The sequence below is a fragment of the Carettochelys insculpta genome, chromosome 32, assembly GCF_033958435.1.
Source record: "Carettochelys insculpta isolate YL-2023 chromosome 32, ASM3395843v1, whole genome shotgun sequence".
Taxonomy (NCBI): domain Eukaryota; kingdom Metazoa; phylum Chordata; order Testudines; family Carettochelyidae; genus Carettochelys; species Carettochelys insculpta.
This window is the reverse complement of record NC_134168.1, coordinates 2,943,317-2,965,381: the sequence shown is the minus strand read 5'-3', so window position 1 is coordinate 2,965,381 and position 22,065 is coordinate 2,943,317. Positions and strand designations below refer to the sequence as shown.

The 22,065-nt window shown below is 52.1% G+C and overlaps 1 protein-coding gene across 8 annotated transcripts; it reads left to right on the top strand.

Annotated features, from left to right (window-relative positions):
- Positions 1–1,853: 1,853 nt before the first annotated feature.
- Positions 1,854–15,675, top strand: HNRNPC (heterogeneous nuclear ribonucleoprotein C). 8 transcript variants are annotated; one of them, XM_074982283.1, is made up of 10 exons: positions 1,855–1,955; positions 5,888–6,042; positions 6,332–6,357; positions 11,929–12,192; positions 13,764–13,878; positions 14,333–14,380; positions 14,559–14,719; positions 14,834–14,947; positions 15,140–15,297; positions 15,376–15,675. In XM_074982283.1, exons 4-10 carry the CDS (start codon positions 11,952–11,954, stop codon positions 15,457–15,459), a joined length of 921 nt encoding a protein of 306 aa, XP_074838384.1. In that variant the 5' UTR covers positions 1,855–1,955; positions 5,888–6,042; positions 6,332–6,357; positions 11,929–11,951; the 3' UTR covers positions 15,460–15,675. The 8 variants fall into 8 exon arrangements, with proteins under 8 accessions (XP_074838389.1, XP_074838388.1, XP_074838382.1 ...); XM_074982288.1 differs by lacking the exon at positions 5,888–6,042 and having other exon boundaries at positions 1,854–1,955; positions 13,764–13,839; XM_074982287.1 differs by lacking the exon at positions 5,888–6,042 and having other exon boundaries at positions 1,854–1,955; positions 14,834–14,935.
- The last annotated feature ends 6,390 nt before the right edge of the window (positions 15,676–22,065 follow it).

Genomic DNA, 22,065 nt, shown 5'->3' with positions numbered 1-22,065 from the left:
GGATGCATGTCTTTGAGAGGTTGTGGCAGGGCTGTGAGTGTGAGGGGTATGTCTATGAGGGATGAATGTCTCTGAGGGTGCAGGTTGTGTGGCAGGGTTGAGAGTGTGGGAGGGGGCTGTGAGGGTGTCTGCCGAGGTATGTGGGATGCATGTCTGAGAGGTGCAGGATGTGTGGCAGGGCTGTGAGCGTGAGGGATGTGTCTATGCAGGATGCATGTCTCTGAGGTGCAGGATGTGTGGGAGGGGCCTGTGAGGGGGTATATCTGCATATAGATGGCCAGGAAGGGTGGGGTGCTGCATTCATGGGTGGGGTTGTGAGAAGTGTGCATTTGTGGGCAGACTGGGAGGGTGTGCATGTCTGTTCAGTGGGGCTGTGTTTGTACATGTGTGCCAGGTGAGGGGTGTGGGTGTGTGCATGTCAGAAGGAAGCTGCAGTTTGGGGCTGAACTTGAGGAGCCCAAAGAACATGTAAATCAGCAGCATTGCTGAACATGTCCTACTAAGGTCAGCGAGAACTTGCTTGTGCAGCAACCTGATGCATGCAGGGTCACCGCTCCTGAGCCCTGTTCAGACTCGGAACTAGGTACTTGTGCCTGCCACAAGCCATGGGCTCTGAGCCCTTCTATGGGGATCAACTCCATCTCAGGGGACACGGTTGTGGGGCTGCAGAGGCTGTTGGGAAGGCATTAGCGGCTAGCCTCGTCCCTTCTCCGCATGTGAGGTCGAGGAGCAGCACTGCTCTGGATGTAAATCTGAGGAGAAGCAGCCTAAGGAAAAGACAGTGGTTAGTGCCCTCGGTCTCTCCCCCTCAGACCACCCCCACTGTCCTCCGTCTCCCCTGCCCCCTCATAGCGCCAGTCCTCAGACCGCTTCTCCTCCTGCCCCCTCAGATCCCCCCACCGTCCTCACTCTCCTGCCCCTGCCCACAGAGCCCTCCCCCTCCTGCCCCCTCCGAGCGCCACCGCCCTCAGCCCCTTCGTCTCCTGCCCCGCCAGCCCCGCAGCACCACGCTCCCAGCCCCGCCCCAGGAACAGCGGGAGATGGAGCCGTCTGAAGAAGTGGGTCTGTCCCACGAGAGCTCATCGCCTAATGCGGTGAGCAGCCACGGAGATCGCCCGGGTGCCGGCACACGGTCACGACAGACAGGCAGTCCCGGAGCGCTGTGAAGACGAACGACAACAGGTATTAGGGGATGAGCTTTGTGGGACAGACCCGCTTCTTCAAACGCAGCGCGTCTCTGCCACGAGGGCGCAGCCCCGAGTAACTGTGTCGTTAGTCTTCCCCGCGCTCCGGGACTGCCTTTTGTTCCGATTGGCGAGGGGGAGTTTCACAGCTGTCAGTCACGGTTCCAGGCGGCAGCGGCAGCGGTATCTCCAGCCCACCCACCAATGACCGAGTCATCTCCATTGTGACCATTGAACCCGCCTCTTCTTCCACTGAGGCAAATAGGCGTAGACTTTGAGTGACAGATGCAGTAGACAACCAATGAGGCCGTGGCTAAAACTACTTGTAACCAATCACAGAGACTCTTGAGCTGCGGCGGGGTCGGAAGAGACAGTGATTCAGTCAGAAGGGAAAATTGTATTGGAGACGGCCGTGTGAATAACAGACCAATCAGCGTGAAAAGTTGGCAGAGGGTCAACGAGTGACACAGTGGTAAGCCATTCGTTGTCTTTGTCTCCGTTCCGTGAGGGCGAAAGGGGCAGAGACGCATGTTGACCATCCCCCAACCTCTCCACTCTCATTGGTCAAAATAGTGACCGTCGTTCATGCCAGCCATTCACGACTGAGAGGTGGTTTCCCGCCTTCCAATGGGGGCGTGAAGGGGGTGGGCACAGCACCGCTCTGGGCTGCGCGGCGCAGAGGGCGGTGGGGACGCCATTTTGTGAGGAGCGAGGCGTGAGGCGGCCGTAGGCAATTGGGCCAAGTGACGCGGAGCCGAGCGGGGTCTAGCGGTGAGTGAGCGGTGGCACTCTAGTTCCTCTGAGAACGGTGCGACCTGGCGGGGGGGCACGGCTCACGCTGTCCCCCCCCCCCCGGCAATGGAGCGGCCTGGGGAGGGGGCACGACATACAGGGAACCGTGCGAATTGAGGGCTCACGGCACGCACAGCCCTCCCCAGCCCGGAGCTTCGGAAAGGGCGCGGCACACGTAGTCTCCTCCCTGGACTGATGCGGACCGGGAGGAGGCAGGGCGCGCACAGCCTCTCCCGGGAATGGTGTAGCCTGTTGCGGGGGATGGGGAGGTACAGCACGGCACACGCCGACCCCGCACCCCTCGCTAATGGTTCGGCCCCTTGCGGTGGGGGGAACAGCAGCAGAAACAGCTCCCCCCCTCCGGAATGGTTCGGCCCTGTGCGGTGGGGGACATGGCACGCACAGATTCCCGCCGGGGGCGCGCAAGGCACACCCAGCCCTGCCCCGCCTGAAACTGTTCGGCTTGTTGCGGGGGGCAGCCCCTCAGTGGTTCGTGGGGGAATGGTGCGGAGGGGGCACGGCACGCGTCGCTTGTCCACGGGGAGTAGTGCTGGGGTGGGGAAGGACACGGCACATGCAGCCCCCCTCCCCCCCCCCGAATGGTTCGTACCGCTGCTTGCACCGCGCACGCCGCTCCCCTCCCCCCCCCTCCGGAATGGTTTGGCGGGGAGGGGGAGGGGGGCCGGCCCACGTAGTCTCTCCTCCGGGAGTGGTTCAGCCAAGGGCGGGGAAATAGCACACATGGGCCCCGGTCCGGGAGTGGTTTAGCCTTGAGCAGGAAGCGGGGCGCGGGGCACGGCCCATACGACTCCTCTCTTCTGTTAACCTCGGTCGCCTGCATGGGAGGGTGAACGTACTGCCCCCCCTTGTAGCGGCGAGGTCTCGGGCTATGGAAATCGGTCCCTTTCTTTGGAGTGATCTGTGCAGGGAAGGGTGAGGAGACAATGGCGTCTGTTTGTGTTCCCGGGAGAAGAGGGCTAGGCATTTTGCACGGACCCCCGTGCCTGTAGGTATCTAGGCACTAGCTCCCCTGCTCTGGAGCTTGATGGGAGGGGTTGCAGCCTCCTACTTCTCCGGGAAGTTAGATGAGCTTATGTTGTATGTGGCACATAGAAAGGTGCATGGACTGCTTCCATGTACGAATGGCTGGGGTGGAAGTGTGTGTTGTCTTCTCCTGCCCCAACCATATACACACTGTAATGGCTACTTGCAATGGTACTTGCATTGCAGGGAGAGAACACGTGCTCTGGGAGGGGCGGCTAGCCCCCTTATTATTCAGGCCCTAACAAAGTCACAGTCCATCTGGGCCACTTGCATGCTCGCAGGATTTTTAAAATGGTAAATTTAATGATTTCAGTTATTTAAATCTAAATTTAACTGTATTCTAAGTGTAGGGATTGTTACCTAAAAAGAGCTGTGGGGGATGGAGGATGCAAGTTGATTGCAGGTGGGGTTGTGATTCTGCTTTCCTTATGTAGTTGCAGAGTGGTAGGTGCTAGCCAGGAGCTGAGCTGTGAAGGCAACACAGAAATAAGTTTGTCAATATTATGACCACCTAAAATAACCATGTGACCTCCCTGCCACTCCTTTTTGGGTCAGGACCCCCAAATTGAGAAATTATTCTCTCCCCTTTGAAATATGCACAATATAGAGTTAAAAAAAAACACAAACACCAGATGTAATCCAGTGGAGGGGCGGAGGAAGAAACCAGATTTCGTGGTCAGTGATGCTTTTCGTGGTTGGTTGGAGCTTATGGGTGGAGGAATAGCTCGTGGTTTGAGCACTGGCCTGCTAAATCCAGGGTTGTGAGTTCAGTCCTTCAGGGGGCTATATAGGGGTCTGGGCCAAATACAGTGGGGTCACAATATTCATGAGTATCGGAGGGGTAGCTGTGTTAGTCTGGATCTGTAACAGCAACGAAGGGTCCTGTGGCACCTTATAGACTAACAGAAAAGTTTTGAGCATGAGCTTTCGTGAGCACAGACGCACCTCATCAGATGCTGGTCTTGGAAATTGATTTCCAAGACCAGCATCTGATGAGGTGAGTCTGTGCTCACGAAAGCTCATGCTCAAAACTTTTCTGTTAGTCTGTAAGGTGCCACAGGACCCTTCGTTGCTGTTAACATTCATGAGCGTTCAGTGTTCAGAAGCCTCGCAAATGTTGATTTTCATGAATGCAGGGGACCCGGTGAAGTGACATTCATGAATAATTGAATTCACGAATATCACACTTGCAAATGTTGAAACCTTAATGTAGATTTAAAAAAAAAAAGAATGGTGCTAGGTCCTGCCAAGAGGGCGGGGGGCTGGACTTGATGACCTCTTGAGGTCCCTTCCAGTTCTGAGATGTGTAGCTCCATATATTATGTGTTATCTTTGACTCAAGAAGAATCTCACTTGCTCCTTGGGCATAAGCCTCTCTGCAGGGATTTGAGCAGTTCATGCAAATTTGCCCTTTTGTCTGGCTCTATTTATGGGAGGCATCATGTAACCAAACTTATGTGAAGCAAAACAAAAAAGCAGTAAAGTAGCACTTTAAAGACTAACAAAATAATTTATTAGGTGAGCTTTTGTGGGACAGACCACTTTGCCACTATCACATCTCCTCTCTTTAGTGACAGTGGGCTGGGGAAATAACCCATAGTCTTCCAGTTCTAGAGGCTTGGCCTCATGGAGCGGTTCTTGTTATTGAATAAATAAAGCAAGAAGTGGGGGTGTGGATCCTGCCTCCCCTGATGTGGGCCGGGACTCTGCCTTATTCCCATTGATCAGAGATGGTTTGAAGTGAGAATGACTTACAGTATGACTTAAGCAAAGTAATGTGATTCTGCAGTTTAGGCTGTTCCTGAATCATATCAGGGCAGCATGTGGTGGCAGTTTGTACTAAAGGTGTAGGATGCTTTCCCAATGTCTCCCCCATTATGCTGCTTCACTAAAATCCACTCTGTGGTTTGAACCAATATTGTAATGGGTCCATCTACCCTGGGGTCAGGTCTGTCCCCCTTTACGCTGGATCAGCTAGATCGGGGTGAATGAACTTTTGACGTTGGGTCCCCCCTTTTTGTCCCTGAAATTAGCAGGGCCCCCTCAACCTGTCTAATGTGATCCAGAACAATGGAAGATTTGGTTATGTTCATATGAAAATATCCCTTTTGGCATGTGTAAGAAAATGTGTGTTGAATGTAAATACTTTATTAATCAGTTTATAAATGCGAATACACACATATAAAAATGGTAACATTCCACTATTTTTATTTAGATGGATGAGCTGGAGACCCCAGCAGCCGATTGTGCTGTGTTCCACCCTTAGGAGATTACATGCCTCCTTGAGGGGGCTCACCCTTGAGCTAGATGGACCTATGTAGACTGGTACCTCTTTCATATCATATCTTTGTTCCCTCTGGCCTTAAAATTGTGGGCCCACCTAGCCTGGTATCCCATTTCCAGCTGTATCTATTGCAGCTCTCCTGAGAGAGAATGCAGTCTCCTCCCCTTTTCCAGCAACAAGCCTTCCGAAGGGGAAAGGGGATGGGATATTTCCTTTCAACCCCCTTGGTCTGGAGTTCCACTTACCTAACTTGCAGGTTCCTCTCCCATCCTCAGGCAGGATTGGCTCCAGGCTGTGAATGTTCTTCCTTCCTTCGTCCTCACTGCCTCATGGTGTGTGTGACCATGATGCACCCCCACTTGAATCTGCCTCCTGCCACAAGCTCACAGGTGTCTGTGCTTCATAAATCATCTGTGCTGCTTCCTTGGTGACAGAAGAAGCAAAGGGATTAAGATGGAGAACCAGGGCAACTGTGAGCTTGGGGGCCCCAGGGAGGTAGGCAGGTCTCTTGGCGGGCGAGTGGGAGATGTGGGCAGTGTTTCTGAGGAACCCCTGACTCAATCTGTCCCTTCTCCTTTCACAGGGCAGCGAGGCGAAACCCCATCCCTTCTCACAGGAGCTCAGCTTCGTTTTAAATCCCCTTTCCCCATACACACACACCTCCCAATTTTATAGAGCAATTTTAATGGTGTCCCCGTGGCCTAGCGCATCCTGTGCCAAACCGGAGCTGGATTTAAGGTGTAATTTTTAAAGTCTCTATCTCTATTTTTTCTGCAGCAGCTGGGGTAGATGAGGAGCTTTTTCGCCCCTCATAGCTGACCTCTCCTCGGGTATTTTTAGAGTGAAATGATGATGTGCAAAGGGCTGTGATTGTCTCCTACCGAGAGCTCTTCCCAGGCGGTTCTGTGGTAACCGCGGCTGGAACAGAGAGAGACGGGGAGAGAACAGAAATGATCATTGCTGACTTGACCTTTTGGCACCTCCCGTTTTTCTAATCTGGGCTATTTTTATTTTTGTTTTTTTACAGTGAGATTTTTTTGATCTTCAGCTACAGTAAGTTACTCCAATTTTTTTTTCCATTTTTCCTGCCTTTCCACTGATTTCCTTTTTATTGTTGTTGCTAGTTACTATTACTATTATACTACTATAATGCTGATGACTTGACTATGATGATATGTTGCTGAGGGTGATGATAATGACTGCTGATTTTTAACCGGATGAAATCAGTTTTTCTGAGTGTTCCTGACTGTGGAAGGTTTTTAAATTTTTAAAGTGGATTGATCACGCTAACTCTTTTTTTTTCCCCCAACTGCCTGGCTGCTGAGAGCGGGACCTGGTTTCTCCTGAACTGTTTTAGAACATCTCTGGAAGTCTGTATTTTTTTTATTTTTTTTATTTTTTATTTTTTATTTTTAATCTTTCATTTGTACCATTTTTAAACTGTTGCTGCAATATGTCTGTGGTGCTGATCGCCCATGATAGCGATGGCTCTTCCCCAAACAGCCCCCTTCCTCCTTTGCCCCCCAAACCCTCCTCCTGCTCTTCCTCTACGTCATCCTTCCCTCACAAACAACCCACCACAACGATCTGGATGCCCAGGCTGGAGGAGCGGCTGCAGCGGGTGGTTCCACGTCGGCGCAGATACAAACCCATCTGGGTCATGGTAAGAGGTGTGAGGGCCAGTAGGCTTTATTGCAGGCTTCAGCAGCTAGAACTGAAGGCCCTGGCATGGAAGAGGTACTGCTGGGGGTGCCAGTGTTATGTTTCAGGCACCATTCAAGGTTAGCTTGCTGCGGAGATGCTAGAATATGTGTTGGCAGAGCTGTGGGGGGCAGCCATGGTTGTGTGGGTCAGGTGGTGGGAGGGGAAGGACCAGTTGTGATGATCAGAGTTACAGGTTGTTCCCATCTCTGTCAGCTGTGTCATGAGAAGAGTTCTGGGTTTGAGAGAGACGGAGGAAGGAAAGCAAGGGAATCCTGTTCTCTGCACACTGCTATTGAGGCTCAGCGCTCCAGTTAGGTGTGTGCCTCCCAGAATCCATGAACCATACCCACCCCCAGTGATGAGGTTTGAGCTGATCCCTAGGTCCCAGGTGGGATCTTCTGGACCTACCTGCATATGGAGGTCTTGTCCGTCCCTGCTCTGGGACCATAGTCCTTTTGGTTTGAGAGTCTTGTATCTGAGCACCAGATCCCGGATCAGGTCTTCCAAGAGCTGCCTGTTACATCATTCTCCCTGTTCTTGTCTGGAGATGGTTGTGTGCAGAAGCGGCAGGGAGTTGAACTGCCTTTTGGGATGGAACATGCTAATCTAACTGCTCAGTGACATGATCTTGCTTTCGCAGTCTTCTGCTGAGTCTCCTTTATCCCAGCCTACCACCTCCCCACTGATTTAGTCCAAGAGCTTCTGCATCAGTGCTGGCCAGTGACACCTTGTTCATTGGATGGTCCCTGAGCCACTGGGAGATGCTCAGTCTGGCCCCTCAAAATGTGTTAACCCTATTTTTCAGCATACTGCAGTGTCAGCAGAACTAGGGAAGTGATTATTCTGCTTTATTTGCCACTGGTGAGGCTTCATCTAGATTATCGTGTCCAATTCTGGGCCCTCCGTTACTGAACGGTTGTGAACACACTGGGTAGAGCCCAATGGAGGGCAACAACAGTTAGGGATCTGGAGCACATGACTTATGAAGAGAAGCTGGGGGAATTTGGGCTTATTTATTTTACAGAAGAGTGAGGGGTGGGGGATTTGATAGTAGCCTTCAGCCACTGGAAGGGGCATTCCAAAGAGGATGCGGAGAGGCTGTTTCAGTGGTGACAGATGACAGAACAAGGAGCAGTGGTGTCAAGTTGCAGAGGTGGAGGTATAGGTTGGGTATTAGGGAAGAACTGTTTCACTAGGAGAATGCTGAAACTCTGGAATGGGTTACCTAGGGAGATGTAGAACCTCCTTCCCTTTACTTGGGATCAGCCCTACTTTCAGCAGGGGATTGGACTCATTGAACTCCTGCTGTCTTTTTCTAACCCTGTGATTGTAAGTGGGGTTGTGTATGTGTGAGGCAACAATATTCTGTGCAGCATAGCTGAATGTAAAAGGTGAATTGCTTCCTGAGAAACGAGAGAGAATTCTCAAGGTATCTTCCAGACATTGGTTCCCTTCCCCTCCATGCCCCCTGCAGCTCCAGGAAGGAACATCCCCTTCATCAAAGGAACATGGAAACAGTGCCGTGCTCCATCTCTGTCTTTGCTGATCTCTGTCTGTTGCTGCTGATGCAGGGTCCTGTCAGAGAGAGAGGCATTGGTCTTTCTTTAAAGACTTACTGGCGGTAGGGGAGTTGGGAAGTAGTAGTAGTAGTAGCAGCACCCTTCAGTCTACGTAGACTATGGATCATGCTCTTCGTAGTGCCATTTGGGATCATCATTTGCAGTGTCGACTGTGACTGTGAAGGCCCACATGAGAGTGACAGTCCTTGCTGAACCATTATCTGTTACCTCCCGTGGTGGTTCAACGCTGTTAAGCGATGCTGGAGTACCTCTCCAGGCGCGAGCCTGGGCAATTTTTTGGGACCCTGGGCTGCCCAGACGCCAGTGTTCCCCTCTTGGCTTTACTGATGTAGTCCAAAGGAGAGGATAACCTCTACGTCTGGTACCAGCTCAGCTGCAGGAGTTGCTGGGTCAATGCCAGAAGTTGGCACAGAACTGCCTTAGGACTCCCCTCTGGATTTTCTGTCAGGGTTTACTCCCTTAGCCTTGCTCCTTCCCAGGATAACCCACAAGGCAGTGGGGCATGGAGTTGGGAGGGCATGCACAGAATATTGGGGAGGGGAGAGTACATGGTGATTTGCCTGGGCCTGAGGTGAGCTTCCATATTGCTGGGGGAGTTGAGTCTGCCTCCTTGGTCTGAGTTGCATGATGTGACGCACATGACAGGATCTGCATGAGGAGTGTCCACCCCCAGAATGGAAATGGCCCATAGGAAGAAAGGGTCTAGGGCAGTGTTCCCTCTAATTTCTTTCGATCCATGTACAGAATAAATTTTGTTTTGCGCATCAAGATGCGCACCATGATTAGAAGCATATCTTGCTGGCTGTTGGTGCAATGCTAATCAGCTGGGGGACATCTGAATCTCTCCTAAGGAGCTGCCGAAGCATTCCGCTTGCAGGGAACACCGGTCCTGGTGTCACCAAGGGTCTGACCGCTGCTCAGTCCCATGCAGCCTGTCTGCTTAGCAAAGAGGTTGGGACAGTTCTTCATAAAGGGGAGAGGATGGAGGGTTACACAACAACAGGTGATAAATTGGGCCCTGCTGTTTGCAGTCGTTGCGGAACCTAGGGAGAGTTAATGAGGTGGTGGGGTTGGGGTTTCTTAATCCTTCTTTGGAGGAAGTGGCTGCTGTTGGGATTCTGGATGAGGTGCAGTCTGAGGTGACTGGATCTCGTACTGGGTGTATTGCTCTGTCAGGAATAGTGGGTACGCTAGGTGAATGCCTAGGGCTGGGTGTTGGCCCTCTCCTCTCTATAGGTATTTCAGTCTTTTCTGCTACCGCTGATGCTCTGGGGCTTGTATGCAGAGTGTTCCTCAGAGACTTGTAGGACGTAAGGAACAATTATAATTATCTGGTTTGACCTCCTATATCAGGCTATAGAACCTCATTCATGCACTCTTGTAGGCTGAGCTTGTAGGCCTAAATTACTGAAGTTGTCAAATTGCAATATAGAGACTTCAAATTAGCGGGAAATCCTTATATATCTCAGTTCAGAATATCAGATAACCCATGTCCCGCATTGCAGAGGAAGGAACACAACATCCGTGTCCCTGTCCTCTGCCAATCTGTTCCTGGGGGTAAATATGATCATATTGACAAGAGCCACCAAGCAACTTCAGTCTTGTAACTGTGAGAACCTTTGTCTTATTTCAGACCAAAACTTGCTGTGGCCAATGTGTTACCCATTTGTTCTTGTGCTAGCAATGGCCCTTTGTGAAAATAGCTGCTCCTCCTTCCTGGTATTTATCCCTCTGATGTGCAGTAAGGTCTCAGAGTACACGACCCCACTCTTATGCGACCAACTCTGATTCCTGTTGTAAATGCTGGAGCGCGATTTCCAGATGTGCTTAACTCTCTCTCTCTCTCTCTCTCTCCGCCCTGGCTCAACCCCACTGGCTCTGCACAGCCTCAGCTCTGCTCACAACCCACACATAGCTCCTGCTCACCTCCCGCCTCTGGCTCTAGCTCACCACCTCTCAGGGGCGACTCCAACTCAACCTCCCTGGTCCCTGTTCAACACCCCTGCCAGCTCCCCAACCATGTGCAGCTCTGGCTCACCTGCCAACCCCTACCCCTGGCTCTGGCTCACCACCCTTTGTGCGTGGCCCCGGTTTACCCTCCCCCCCCTCCCACGCGTGGCTCCAATTCAAACCCCTTGCATGCAGCCCAATTTCCATATTCCGGCCCCAGTTTAAATCCCCTGTGCGCAGCTCTGGTTCAACTCCCCTAGTCCCCCACCCCCAGTTCAACTCCCCTGCCGGCTCACCACCTACACCCAGCTCTGGCTCCAGCTCAACCCCCTGCTGCCGCCCAGCTTGCCGTCTGCACGCGGCTCTAGCTCACCTGCCACGTTCACTTCTGGCTCTCCACCCCCACGTGTGGCTCTGGTTCACCCTCTGCTCCCCACCCGGTTTAAACCCCACACGTGCGGCTCCAATTCAGACCTCTCACACATGGCCCCATTTCCATCCTCCTGCCCCAGTTTAAACTCCCACACGTGTCTCCAATTTACGCCCTCCCCAACTGTCTCACCACCCGCACCTGGCTCTGGCTCCAGTTTAGCTTCTCGACACGTCCTGGGTCACCGCCTGAGAAGGGTTCTGACTCACCAGCCCTCACATAGCTTCAGCTTAACTCCACCCCTAACCCACCCCAGCCTAATCCCCCTCACCCACCACCAGGCTTAACCCTCCCCTACTGTCCCCCCACCTCAGGACTTACCTTTCTGCTGCTTCCCCAGCTGCAGAACACGTGTTCTGCCAGGGAAAAAGCCAGATCCCAACATGAGCGAAATCCGGGTTACACAAGGGTGCGTGGAATGGAAGCTTTGTGTATTCTGAGACCTTACTGTATTTATCATGATCGGTCTGCTGTCCCCTCAACCTTCACTTTATCAGACCAAATGAGGCAAGCTCAAGTCTCCCATCTGATGAAGTGGGTCTTTGCCCATGAAAGGTTATGCTCCAAAATATCTGTTAGTCTATAAGGTGCCACATGACTTCTTGTTATCATCACAAGGTAGGTTCTCCATTTCTCTCATCATCCTAGGAGGCATTCTCTGCTCCTGGTCCAGTTTGAATTAGGTTTTCTTAACCATGGATTAAGAAATGGAACTGCATGCCAGGGCCATGTACTGTGGTAAATTCTTCAAGGGGTTGGTTGTGACTGGCCTTGGATCACTCTGTACTCATGGCCAGCTCCAGTTGCAGGAGTCCTGCCTCACTTGGTGACTGGAGATTGTGAAATTGTGGCCCCTCATCACAGAGTGCTTGGATCTCCAGGTGGAAGGTGGTAGAGATGGGGCCTGGGTCTGTTCATTCCCATGGCTGTCCCTCTGACCAGCTCTCCCTGCCCCAGCAGGTCCCCGCTGCTGTGCGTGAGCCATGGCCAGCAACGTCACCAACAAGACAGATCCGCGCTCCTTGAACTCGCGCGTGTTCATTGGGAATCTCAACACGCTGGTGGTGAAGAAGTCTGACGTGGAGGCCATCTTCTCCAAGTATGGCAAAATTGTGGGCTGCTCTGTGCACAAGGGCTTTGCCTTCGTGCAGTATGTCAACGAGCGCAATGCCCGTGCCGCTGTGGCTGGGGAGGATGGACGGATGATCGCAGGCCAGGTTCTAGGTGAGTATCTCAGGCCACGCCCCTAGATCAGACCAGACAGTCCCTCAGCAATAGCATTGGCTTGGGTCCAGTGAGCACTTCCTAGCTGTGCCCTAATCCTACAGCGGAGATGGCTGGCCAGACCCTTGGTGCGTGTCCAGTAACTATGCCCTCCCACCCTGTTGGCACCCATTTGTGGAAAGCTGATTTCCAGCCACGTTCTGGGTGAGCTTCACCCCCATGCCGCCGCCCTGACTAGTTGTTGGGCTGTGAAGCTGTCCCTCTGTGCCTCCTGGTCACTAACTAGGAGGCAGCAACAGAAATTTCAGTGTGGAGTAGGTTGGGGTAGGTGGGGGGCTGGAATCGGGGGAGGGGGGATAGCCAGAGCAGCAGGTTTCTGACTGATCTGCTACAAGAGGTGCCATTGCTGCTGCTCCTCCTCTCCCCCCAGGGCTCACAGTTATCTCAGAGGCTTTTATGGCCAGGGGCCAGTGAGGCTCCAGGGGCCTTGGGGCCAGGAGTGAGAGTCAAAGGATGTCTGCAGTACTCTGAAGCCTGAGGCAGCTGTTATACTCTCTTCCCCTTTCCGTGTTGCCAGTGGATGGCTGGGTCATTGTCACACACAGGCCCTTTTGGAAGCTGGATACGTGGTGGTCACAATCTTCAGTTTTGAACTTCTTCTGGGGATAGAGCCAGCCTGTCCACAGGATGGCTTGGGGTGGCCACCCCAGGCCCCACACATTAGGGTTGAGGGGGGTGGGGGCCTCACAGCAGCCACCTTTCCAGCCCTGTGGAGGGGCCTGCTGCAGAGTGGCAGCAGGGGTTGCCCTCTCCTCCTCCACTCACCCCAGTGACAGGAGCTAGAGGAATTGGAGCGATGCTGCAGCCTGCTCTGCTGCCTGTCTCCCAGCTTGCTGTGTTCCACTTCACTGCAGCAAGTGGAGCGACCTCAGCCTGGACACAGCCACAGCCTGCTCTGCTCTGCTCCCCTGAGCATTGCTGAGCCAGAGATCCCCACTTCCAGCTGCTGCAGTGGAGCGGAGTGACCGGCTGGGAGAGGGAAATAGAGCAGAGCTAGCTGCTGGGTCACTTTGGCTCCCACTGCTGAGGTGAGAATGGGGAAGACCAGAGTGCTGCCACCACCCTGTGTCAGGCCCCTATCATCACCTGGGTCATGTTGCTCTGGGGAGGGGCTTTGGGGAAGGGTGTAATGGGCCTGGGAGGGGGTGCAGCAGGGATTGGAAGGGGTGAGATGGGGTGGCATTTGGGGGAAGGAGTGAAGTGGGACTGCTGCAACGCCCCCCCCACCTTAGGGATGGCCCTTTCTGGGCTAACTTTGTCTTTCTATTGGGGGGCATTTCCATTGCCTGGCCTCTGGTAGATGAGTGCCTATGTCTGCTTCCCTGTGGCCCATGTGGCGGGGCTGGGTACCAAGGTGTTGTGAAAGGGCTGCGCTGGTCAGACTGAAGACTCTCCAGCTGGAGAGACTGGCTGTGAGCCAGGATCTTTCCCTTGGTTCCAGTCAGTTAGCTTCTGACACCAATGAGGAATAGCTGGGCTGTTGGCTCAGCACATCTCTGCCTCTCCCCCAGATATTAACCTGGCGGCCGAGCCGAAAGTGAATCGGGGCAAGGCAGGCGTCAAGCGGTCGGCAGCCGAGATGTACGGGTCAGTAGCTGCACCACCTTCTCCGTCCCCTCTAGTCAGGTCGGGATCCTTATGTTTTTATATCGCGTTTATGCCCTGCGTGGGCAGCTCCTCTCTCTCTTTCTGTCTCCCGAGGGGAGGGATGTTAGGAGGTGCCTCCCTTGCGGGGTCTTCAGGCTGCCTAGGCGCCTGACCCAAGTGTGCCCATTGCTGTGCCTCTGTGGGTATGGGCAGTTCTGCTCATCTCGCTTGGCCCTGGGAAGCAGGCAGGCTGGAGAGAGGTGCTATCCCTCCTGCTGCATGGCTCCCGGTGTGTGTATAATCTGCCCTGAGAGGCTGGCGAGTCCCTTGGGCTGGGCAGCTGGGTCTTGTCTCCCGCCATGGGGAGCAGGTTCGGTGCAGCAGCACCCCTGCTCCCAGTTCCTTAGTAGGGGCCCTCCCCCCACCACTTCCTTCTCCACCACCCCTTGCTGCCTGCTCATCCTGACCCCGTCTCGTGGGCTTTCTCTTTTAGGTCTTCCTTTGACCTGGACTATGACTTCCAGCGGGATTACTATGACAGGTATGTTGAGCCCCCTTAGAAGTAGGTGATAAGTTTTAGCAGTACGCGCACAATCTCTTGGGCAGAGTTGGGGTGGGGGTGGTATAGATGTCATCGTTGTAAGACACTGTGGGGCAGGGTGGAAGCGTGGTGCTCCTGTTGATCTGGAGTCACCTTGTTTTTCTCCTGCTGCCCCTAGGATGTACAGCTACCCAGCACGTGTGCCCCCACCTCCCCCCATCGCCCGGGCCGTGGTGCCCTCCAAACGCCAGCGTGTCTCTGGCAACACCTCCCGTCGAGGCAAGAGTGGCTTTAACTCCAAAAGTGGTCAGAGAGGGTCATCCTCCAAGTCTGGTAAATGTATGTGTCACAGCCTGCAGCAGGGGTCGGGTGGGCAGTGGCAGCCAGACCCTTCTTGCCTGTGCTAGGACTCAGGTGGGGCCACAGCCTGTAGTCCTCTGCTTCTCTTTTTAGTGAAAGGTGATGACATCCAGACCATTAAAAAGGAGCTGACCCAGATCAAACAGAAAGTGGATTCACTGCTGGAGAGCCTGGAGAAGATCGAGAAGGATCAAAGTAAACAGACGGGTGAGAGGGGGGTGGGGTAGGGCATGGAGCAGGGCATGGGGCTCTCTCGAGGGACCCCTGTTGGCTTGTCCTCGGCATGGCAGGATTTGGAGAATCTGCTCCACTCCCTGTGGGGTGGTGTACTGGGTGGCGGGGCTTGGCCTTAGCCCCTGGGGCAGCACCTTCCTTAACACCCTCCCTCACCACCTGCAGAGATGAAGACCGAGAAGTCAGAGGAGGAGCAGAGCAGCAGCTCTATGAAGAAGGAGGAGAGCAATGTGAAAATGGAGTCGGAGGCTGGGGCAGATGACTCTGCTGAAGAGGGGGACCTGCTGGATGATGATGATAACGAGGATCGAGCGGATGACCAGGTATGAAGGCTGAAGCCAGAGAGCCAGGGCAGAGCAGGTGTCACTGTGGCTAACCCCTTCCTGTCCCCTCTCTCCCAGCTGGAATCCATCAAAGGGGACGAGAAGGAGGCGGAGGAAGGCGAGGACGACAGAGACAGTGCCAATGGTGAAGATGACTCCTAAGCAGCTGGCGCCGCCTCTCCAGCAAGGCGCCCACCTGACATTGAGCCTGTCACCAGCCCCTCCCCAGCCTCCTTCTCTGCCCGCCCACGTGTTCATGGTGTCGTATTTCCCACTGCAGCCCAGCTCACCCTGTAGTTCTGTTCAATCCCCTGTAATTTTCCTCTTTTAATTTTGATACCTCTTTATGATTTAACAATAAAAAAGTATGGTTTTTACCAGGTGCCTCTGCCTGCATCTGTCATTGGGGGCACCCTCTGGCCCTGCACGTGTAGCAGCACCTGCCACGTTGGAGGTGGGCCGTAGCACAGAGCACTTGTGGAAGGGGACACAAGGCAGTAGCGGGATGTACCACAACCTGGCTTGGGAGGGGAATGGGATGTTAAGTGTCTCAGTGCAAGGCCAGGGGCTTGTGCCCTAGCAGATGTTCCACTTCCGGAGTTGGGAGTACCATTTCTTCAAATGCAGCATCAGCCGGGCTTGGGCTGCTGCCTTGTTTGCTGAGGTGAGGAGAGGCTTCCTCTGAGTCCCAGTCATGTGGCCTAGAGTGGGGAGGTAGAGGGTAGTACCTGATGTGTACCAGGAAAGGAGGTGGGTGCTGCTTCTGGTTCACATTTGAAACCCGCCTCCTGGTTATCACAGACAAATTTCCTCTCTCAGCATCATCATAGGGGGCTCTGTGCCTGAGGGGTGAGGAGCAGCAGTGTAAATCTGAGAACGTGTGTGGAGGGCTGAGGCACAACTGGTTAGGTGCCAGCATCTCACCAAGAACCTGCCTGCTTGTAAGTTCCCCAGACAAAAGCTCCCCATCTGTGTGGCATGTCTCCTTCCCCACCCCGAAAGCTTCTGTTCGCTGTGGAATTACTCTCCCGTTTAACAAGTCCCTCTTGAGTAAATCTTGGATGTTCCCAAGGACAAAGCGGACTTTGTGCATGGTCACTGATGCTGCAGTGTTTGTGCTGTAACGGTCACCGTAGGGGTGACTGAGGCAATGACTGGCTGCAGAACTGAGCCTGCTGGCGCTGAGGGGGCTTGCATGACTGGCCATTACTGACCAGACTTCTGCATGTGCTTTTGGGCACCATTATCTTACAGCTAACATTTACTTGCCCCTGGGGTGCAGGTAAGGGAATAGCGAGGCACACTCAAGCACAGACTGTGGAAATACAGCACAGCATTTCACTGTAGCAGGTGTTCAAGGAGCACAGTTGTGGGAAAGCTGTCATCGAAGACTAGCCTAGATTGCATTTCTTACCCTGTGTGCCCAGCTGCAGGACAGTTACTCTCCACTTACAGACACAAGTTGGGTATGATGATAGCTTTTGTGGGACCAGATTTAGCTGGTTAGAGAATCTTTCACAGACAGGTCACCTGAAGAACAGCTCCATGTAACTTGCAGGCTTGTCTTTCACCAACAGCATTTGAGCCAATTTAAAAAAAAAAAAAAAAACTTTGCCCATCCTGTGCCTAATAGGAGCAGAACAGATAGAACAGCACCAGTTCTGTCATCCAATCTGAGCCGCAGAGAATGAATTTCTCATCCATTTCAGTTTTACCTTGGGGGAATAACTGTCTTGTGGTTGAGAGGAATGTGATATTAGTTCTCTTGCCCATTCCATATAAATGTATCTGTTTACCTGTACACAGCAAAACTCTTCTGGGCAAAATGTAAGGAATTGTCTTTTAGGAGACCTGGGTGATCTAGGTGCAAACCCTTCCATGGCTTCAATGCACAATCTTTCTGCCTTACTGCTCCACAGTGAGGATAATACTGCCACATTTCATGGGGTCATGATGATGATTGAGCAGTGTAAAAAGGGGGTGGGGGGAGGAGACATAAGAAAATGTTCATCCACGGAAAAATCTTGGATGAGGTAAGAAATGCAGCTTCCTTTGCAAGTAATGTGAGCAGACTGACTTGCTGGTTGTCCGTGGCATCCTTTCTGTGCAATGGTAAAGTGCATAGCCATGGCTGGAAACCAGATATGGGCTCCTGCTGTCAGTATTACCACTAGAAGGAATATTGAGGTGGTGAGGCATGAGCCAGTTGTGGGATTGCCTGTCACACAAGCAGTTCATTCACAACACGGGCAGGATGGCGTGGGATTCTTCCAGTGTTTCTCTCCTAACTTTTTCCATCCCTGTGCAGAATAAAAATTCATTATAAGCACTGAGGCATGTGTGAATGTGCACCATGATTAGAAACATGCTGCCAGCTGTTGGGGTCTTTGCTAATCAGTTGTGGCATTTGAATATCCCTTAGGCAGCTGCCCCAGCGCTCAGCTTACAGGGAACTTTGAATCCTTCCTATATCTGGGGAGGTGGAGAAGGAAATGGAAGAGGCTGATGCTGACGTGTCTCAGGGAACTTTTTTTCAGGGGCAAGAGGACAGTTTTGGCCGGACCGGCGTGTGGTTTCTGGGAGAGGCTGCTGTGTGGGAGAGGGAGAAGTTGGTGGCAGATATAGGCAGTTCTGGTTTCCAGAGGGTTTTGGGTGGTCTCTGGCCAGGTTGGCATGTGTGGGAAATGCAGTGTCTAACTTCTACCTGGGCTTTCCTGCTGCAGTTGTCATGGGAAGGGCATTATTAACAACCACTCCCACTCGGGCCTCAGCGCATTGCGGAGGTGCAGTTCCTCTGCTCTACTTCCAGCCTGCTGAGGTCCAGTGGGTGCAGCCCAGCAGTCATGTTTTCATTTGGCCTTGTTCAAGAGGGAGATTGGGCAAAAACTACATTTGGGGGAACAAAAAGTTCTTCAGAATGGCACCCTCCCACACCATCTCCCATCCCTGGCATGATCTGTCAGGGTTTTACGTCTTTTAGCTCATTTTCTGTTCTTTGCCCAGGTCTTGGGTAAGGTATTGGACCACTAATGAATCATATGATCCTCTAGTAACAGAGATGGTAGTGGTAGTCTGTATTCTAACAAAATAAAACAGTCATGCAGACATTCTTTGGATCTTTCCCATGAAAGCTTGTTACCTAGTAAACCATCTCATTAGTTTTGAAAGTGCTACATGACTGCTGTTTTTGTTTTGTTGAGGTCTTAATGTTCTCATACATCAGCTCATGGGGTTGGGCTAAATCTGAGTCATGCAATTCTACCTTGGAGTTAATGACTTAGAGTTGGAAAGTTACTTGCCTATGAAGGCTGCAGCATTAAGGTGGTTTTCTAGCAAAGCATTTTTAGTATTTGAGACTATAGGGCTGGAAGAGACCTCAAGAAGTCATAGACTCCAGCTCCATGCCCAACGCAGGACCAGCCCAAAGTAAATCATTCCAGACGGGGCTTTGTCAAGCTGGGACTTAAAAATCTGTAGGGATGGAGATTCCACCACCTATCTAGGAAACATTCCAGTGCTTCACCACCCTCTTGGTGAAATTCTTTCCTCATATCCAACTTAGGCTTCTTCAGTTGTAACTTGAGACCATTGCACCTTGTTCTGCCATCCATTATTACTGAGAAGAGTGTCCCTTCATCATTTTTAGAACCCCTTCAAGTAGTTTAAAGCTGTCAGCTGCTCTTGCACAGTCCTTCAGCCTTTCCTTGTAGGTCATGTGCTTTAGCCCCCCAGTAATTTTGGTTACGCTCTGCTGGACCATCTTCAGTGCATCTGCATCCTTTCTATATTGGAGGGCCCAGAACTGGACACTACTCCAGCGATGGCCTCACCAGTGGCAAACAGAGGCAAATTAACTTCCAGATCTGCTGGAAATGCTGCTCCTAATGTGCTCCAAAGTGCCATTATCCTTCTTGGCTACAGGGGCACATTGTTGACTCATAGGCAGCCTCTTATCCACTGTAAGCCCCAGGTCCTTGCCTGTTGCACTGCTGCTTAGCCTTCCCAGCCTGTAACAGAACTTGGGATTCTTCTACACTTGTCCTTTTTGAAGCTTGCCGGGGGACTTGCTAGCCTCTCAGGACAGGTTATATGCATGCCAGGAGCCATGTAGCAGAAGGAGGGAGAGCCTCACTCCAGCCTGCCTGCTTCCCAGGGCCTGGTCAGGCTCTGATCTGGGGGAAGAGGGCAGGATGAGGATTTAAGGGCAGATGGAGACATGCATGGATGGATTATGGGATGGTAATGGTGAGATTTAAATAGCAGGGTGTGTCTGTGCTCTTGCTACCTAAATACTGCTAATAACATGCATGTGTTATGAGGCCCCTGACTCTGGACTGTCTAGAAGGGTGCACCACAAGCAGGTTATGGTGATGCTCAGTTGGTATTTGTGAATGGGGACCAGAACCCTTTTCAGAGCAGGTGGCATGTAGGCCCCTCCCCAAGTTAAGACAATAGTGTCCAGGAGTGGGAAGCAAAATCCAGTTTGGTGGGTTGGGGAAGGGCTGGTGGTCTGCAGCCAAATGCTGCAGAACCAGTGGAGGAGTACTCCCGTGTTTGGACTGGTTTGGATAGAGGTGAGTGCTGCTCCAGCTTTCCCTCCTAGGGCAGCCCCTGGCAGGAGAACATTTGATCTGCACCACGGTTCAGAGAGAAAGCTGAAAAAAGCATTTGTCAGTTACAAAGTTGGAGGAGCTTACACCCAGATGCCTCCTGCTGGCCTCTGCTAGAGCGAGCAGGGAACAGCTGCATGAAGCAAAGCTTAGACCTTTCTTACTCCGCTTGACTTATAGGAAAAGATGGGTCTATGGAGGGCCCTGTAGAAAACCAGGGAATGGGTATTTTATTTAGTGATCCCCACACTTGGATGGCCCCAGATTTATTGGGTAAGATGCAGAGTTTCCTGGGTTGTATTTCCCATTGTCCACTGGGGGCCCATGGCACCATGGGAATTGTCCTCTGCCAGCTTTTATCAGTGGGCTATTTCAGGAAGGAAAGCAGGGTAAATCTGGTTGTCAGGGATGATTTTCATCAATGGGAGCTGTAGAGAGGAGGAGCTGCTAGTTCACCCAGGTTTGGTATCCAATGTAGCTTTTAATGATCCAACCCTATTAATCGTATTGGGTGGCCTCTAGTTCCTGTGTTACATAAAGAGGTAGATGACATGTCTGTTTGTTTTCTCTAGTTTATTCCTAATTGTATCAACCTCTCCCTAGCCACCTCTTTTCTAAACAGGCAGTCCCAATCATTTACTCACCTTGTATGGAAAAGAATAAATTTCAACAAACTCCAGTTATGTGAAATTGTCCAATTACTTTTCTTAGTGGTTTGACTTTATTTGCCATTTTGGCAGAAACAGGTGCAGTGTGAATGTTTATGCCAATTACTTGAATAATTATACAGTAAACTCTTTCATATTGGGCAGACTGGGGACGGAAAGGTGGCCGGGCACTCAAATATTCTGGATAAATAGGTATACCTAGCAACGCATAACACTAAAGAACAGGATTAGATAGTAAAACAAATATGTAGCATACTTTACCAACAGCAACAGTGTTGCACACTGTAAACTTGTACTATATTTGTTGTATTTTTGTATTTACTTTCACTATACTGTGCTTGTGGAAAAAGTAAAAATTACTTATGATTAAATTGGTGGTTATTAGAGTTCTGGAGAATAGAATGCTGGATATGAATGAGTTGACTGTAGTAAATTTAGGCCTCAGTGCCTGTAGATTTTAAAGACTTTTTTTAAAGTGTTCAAGAAAAAAATGTTTACGTTGTTTATTTTGCGCACCTTGAGTGAGCTATTGCAAGAGTGGGGACACAAGATTACAGTAGGGAACCTTTGCTACCCTCCTCCCTCTCAATATGGTTTTTCCTTGTTGGCATATGTGCCTCTGTTTCCTCTATGGCAGTCACTTCGTCTCCTGTTCTGACACCCCAAGCTGCTCATACCCCCACCAGGGGCCTAGATAAAGTCCCCCCCCAAGCCCTCTCATATGCTCCCCCAGAGCACTACACGCCAGCAATAACCCCTATTTCCTGCCTTCCTGTGTTGCTCCAGGGGCCCCTAAAGCAGGCCCTGGGCTGCCCACCTGTCAACTCAAAGGGGCCTGGCCATAACCCTACATCCCTGAAATACGAGGAGCTCTGATCTCTGCTAACCCCCATCTTCCACCTGTCCTCGCCTCTCCCGGTCAGCCTCAGTACTCCACAGGACCCCACCGGTAAGCCGCTGACCCAGGGCCCCTATCCCCAGCCATGGGCACTCCACTGCCACGTGCGCACTGCCCAGCTAAAAGGCTGTAGGGGATATGGAAACTTCCGCGAACTTGGTGGTGGGAGACGGGCCGTGGCCAGGCCTACATGTCCCAGCAGCCAGCGCGCTGTGTCTTGCTAGACGTCATCCATCAGGCACGCTCCGGCGTACATCTCCCATCAGACATTGCAAAGGCCCTGGCCTACATCACCCATCAGCCACTGCGCTGCGCACGGCCCTACATCTCCCATCAGCCATTGCGATTTATTCGAGCCTACACCTCGTTAGCCACTGCGGTGTCAGGCCTACATCTCCCATCAGCCACTCCGGTGTGCTCCAGACTACAACTCCCGTCAGCCACAAAGGTGACTTCGCCTACTGGGAGAAGCAGTGTCCTGCGCCGGCTTTCCCATTGGCCAGTGAGACGTTCGACACTTTCTGATTGGGTGGGGCACCTTTGGCCCTTACAACTTCCCGAAACAAAGAGGGGGGAGGGCACTGGAGAATAG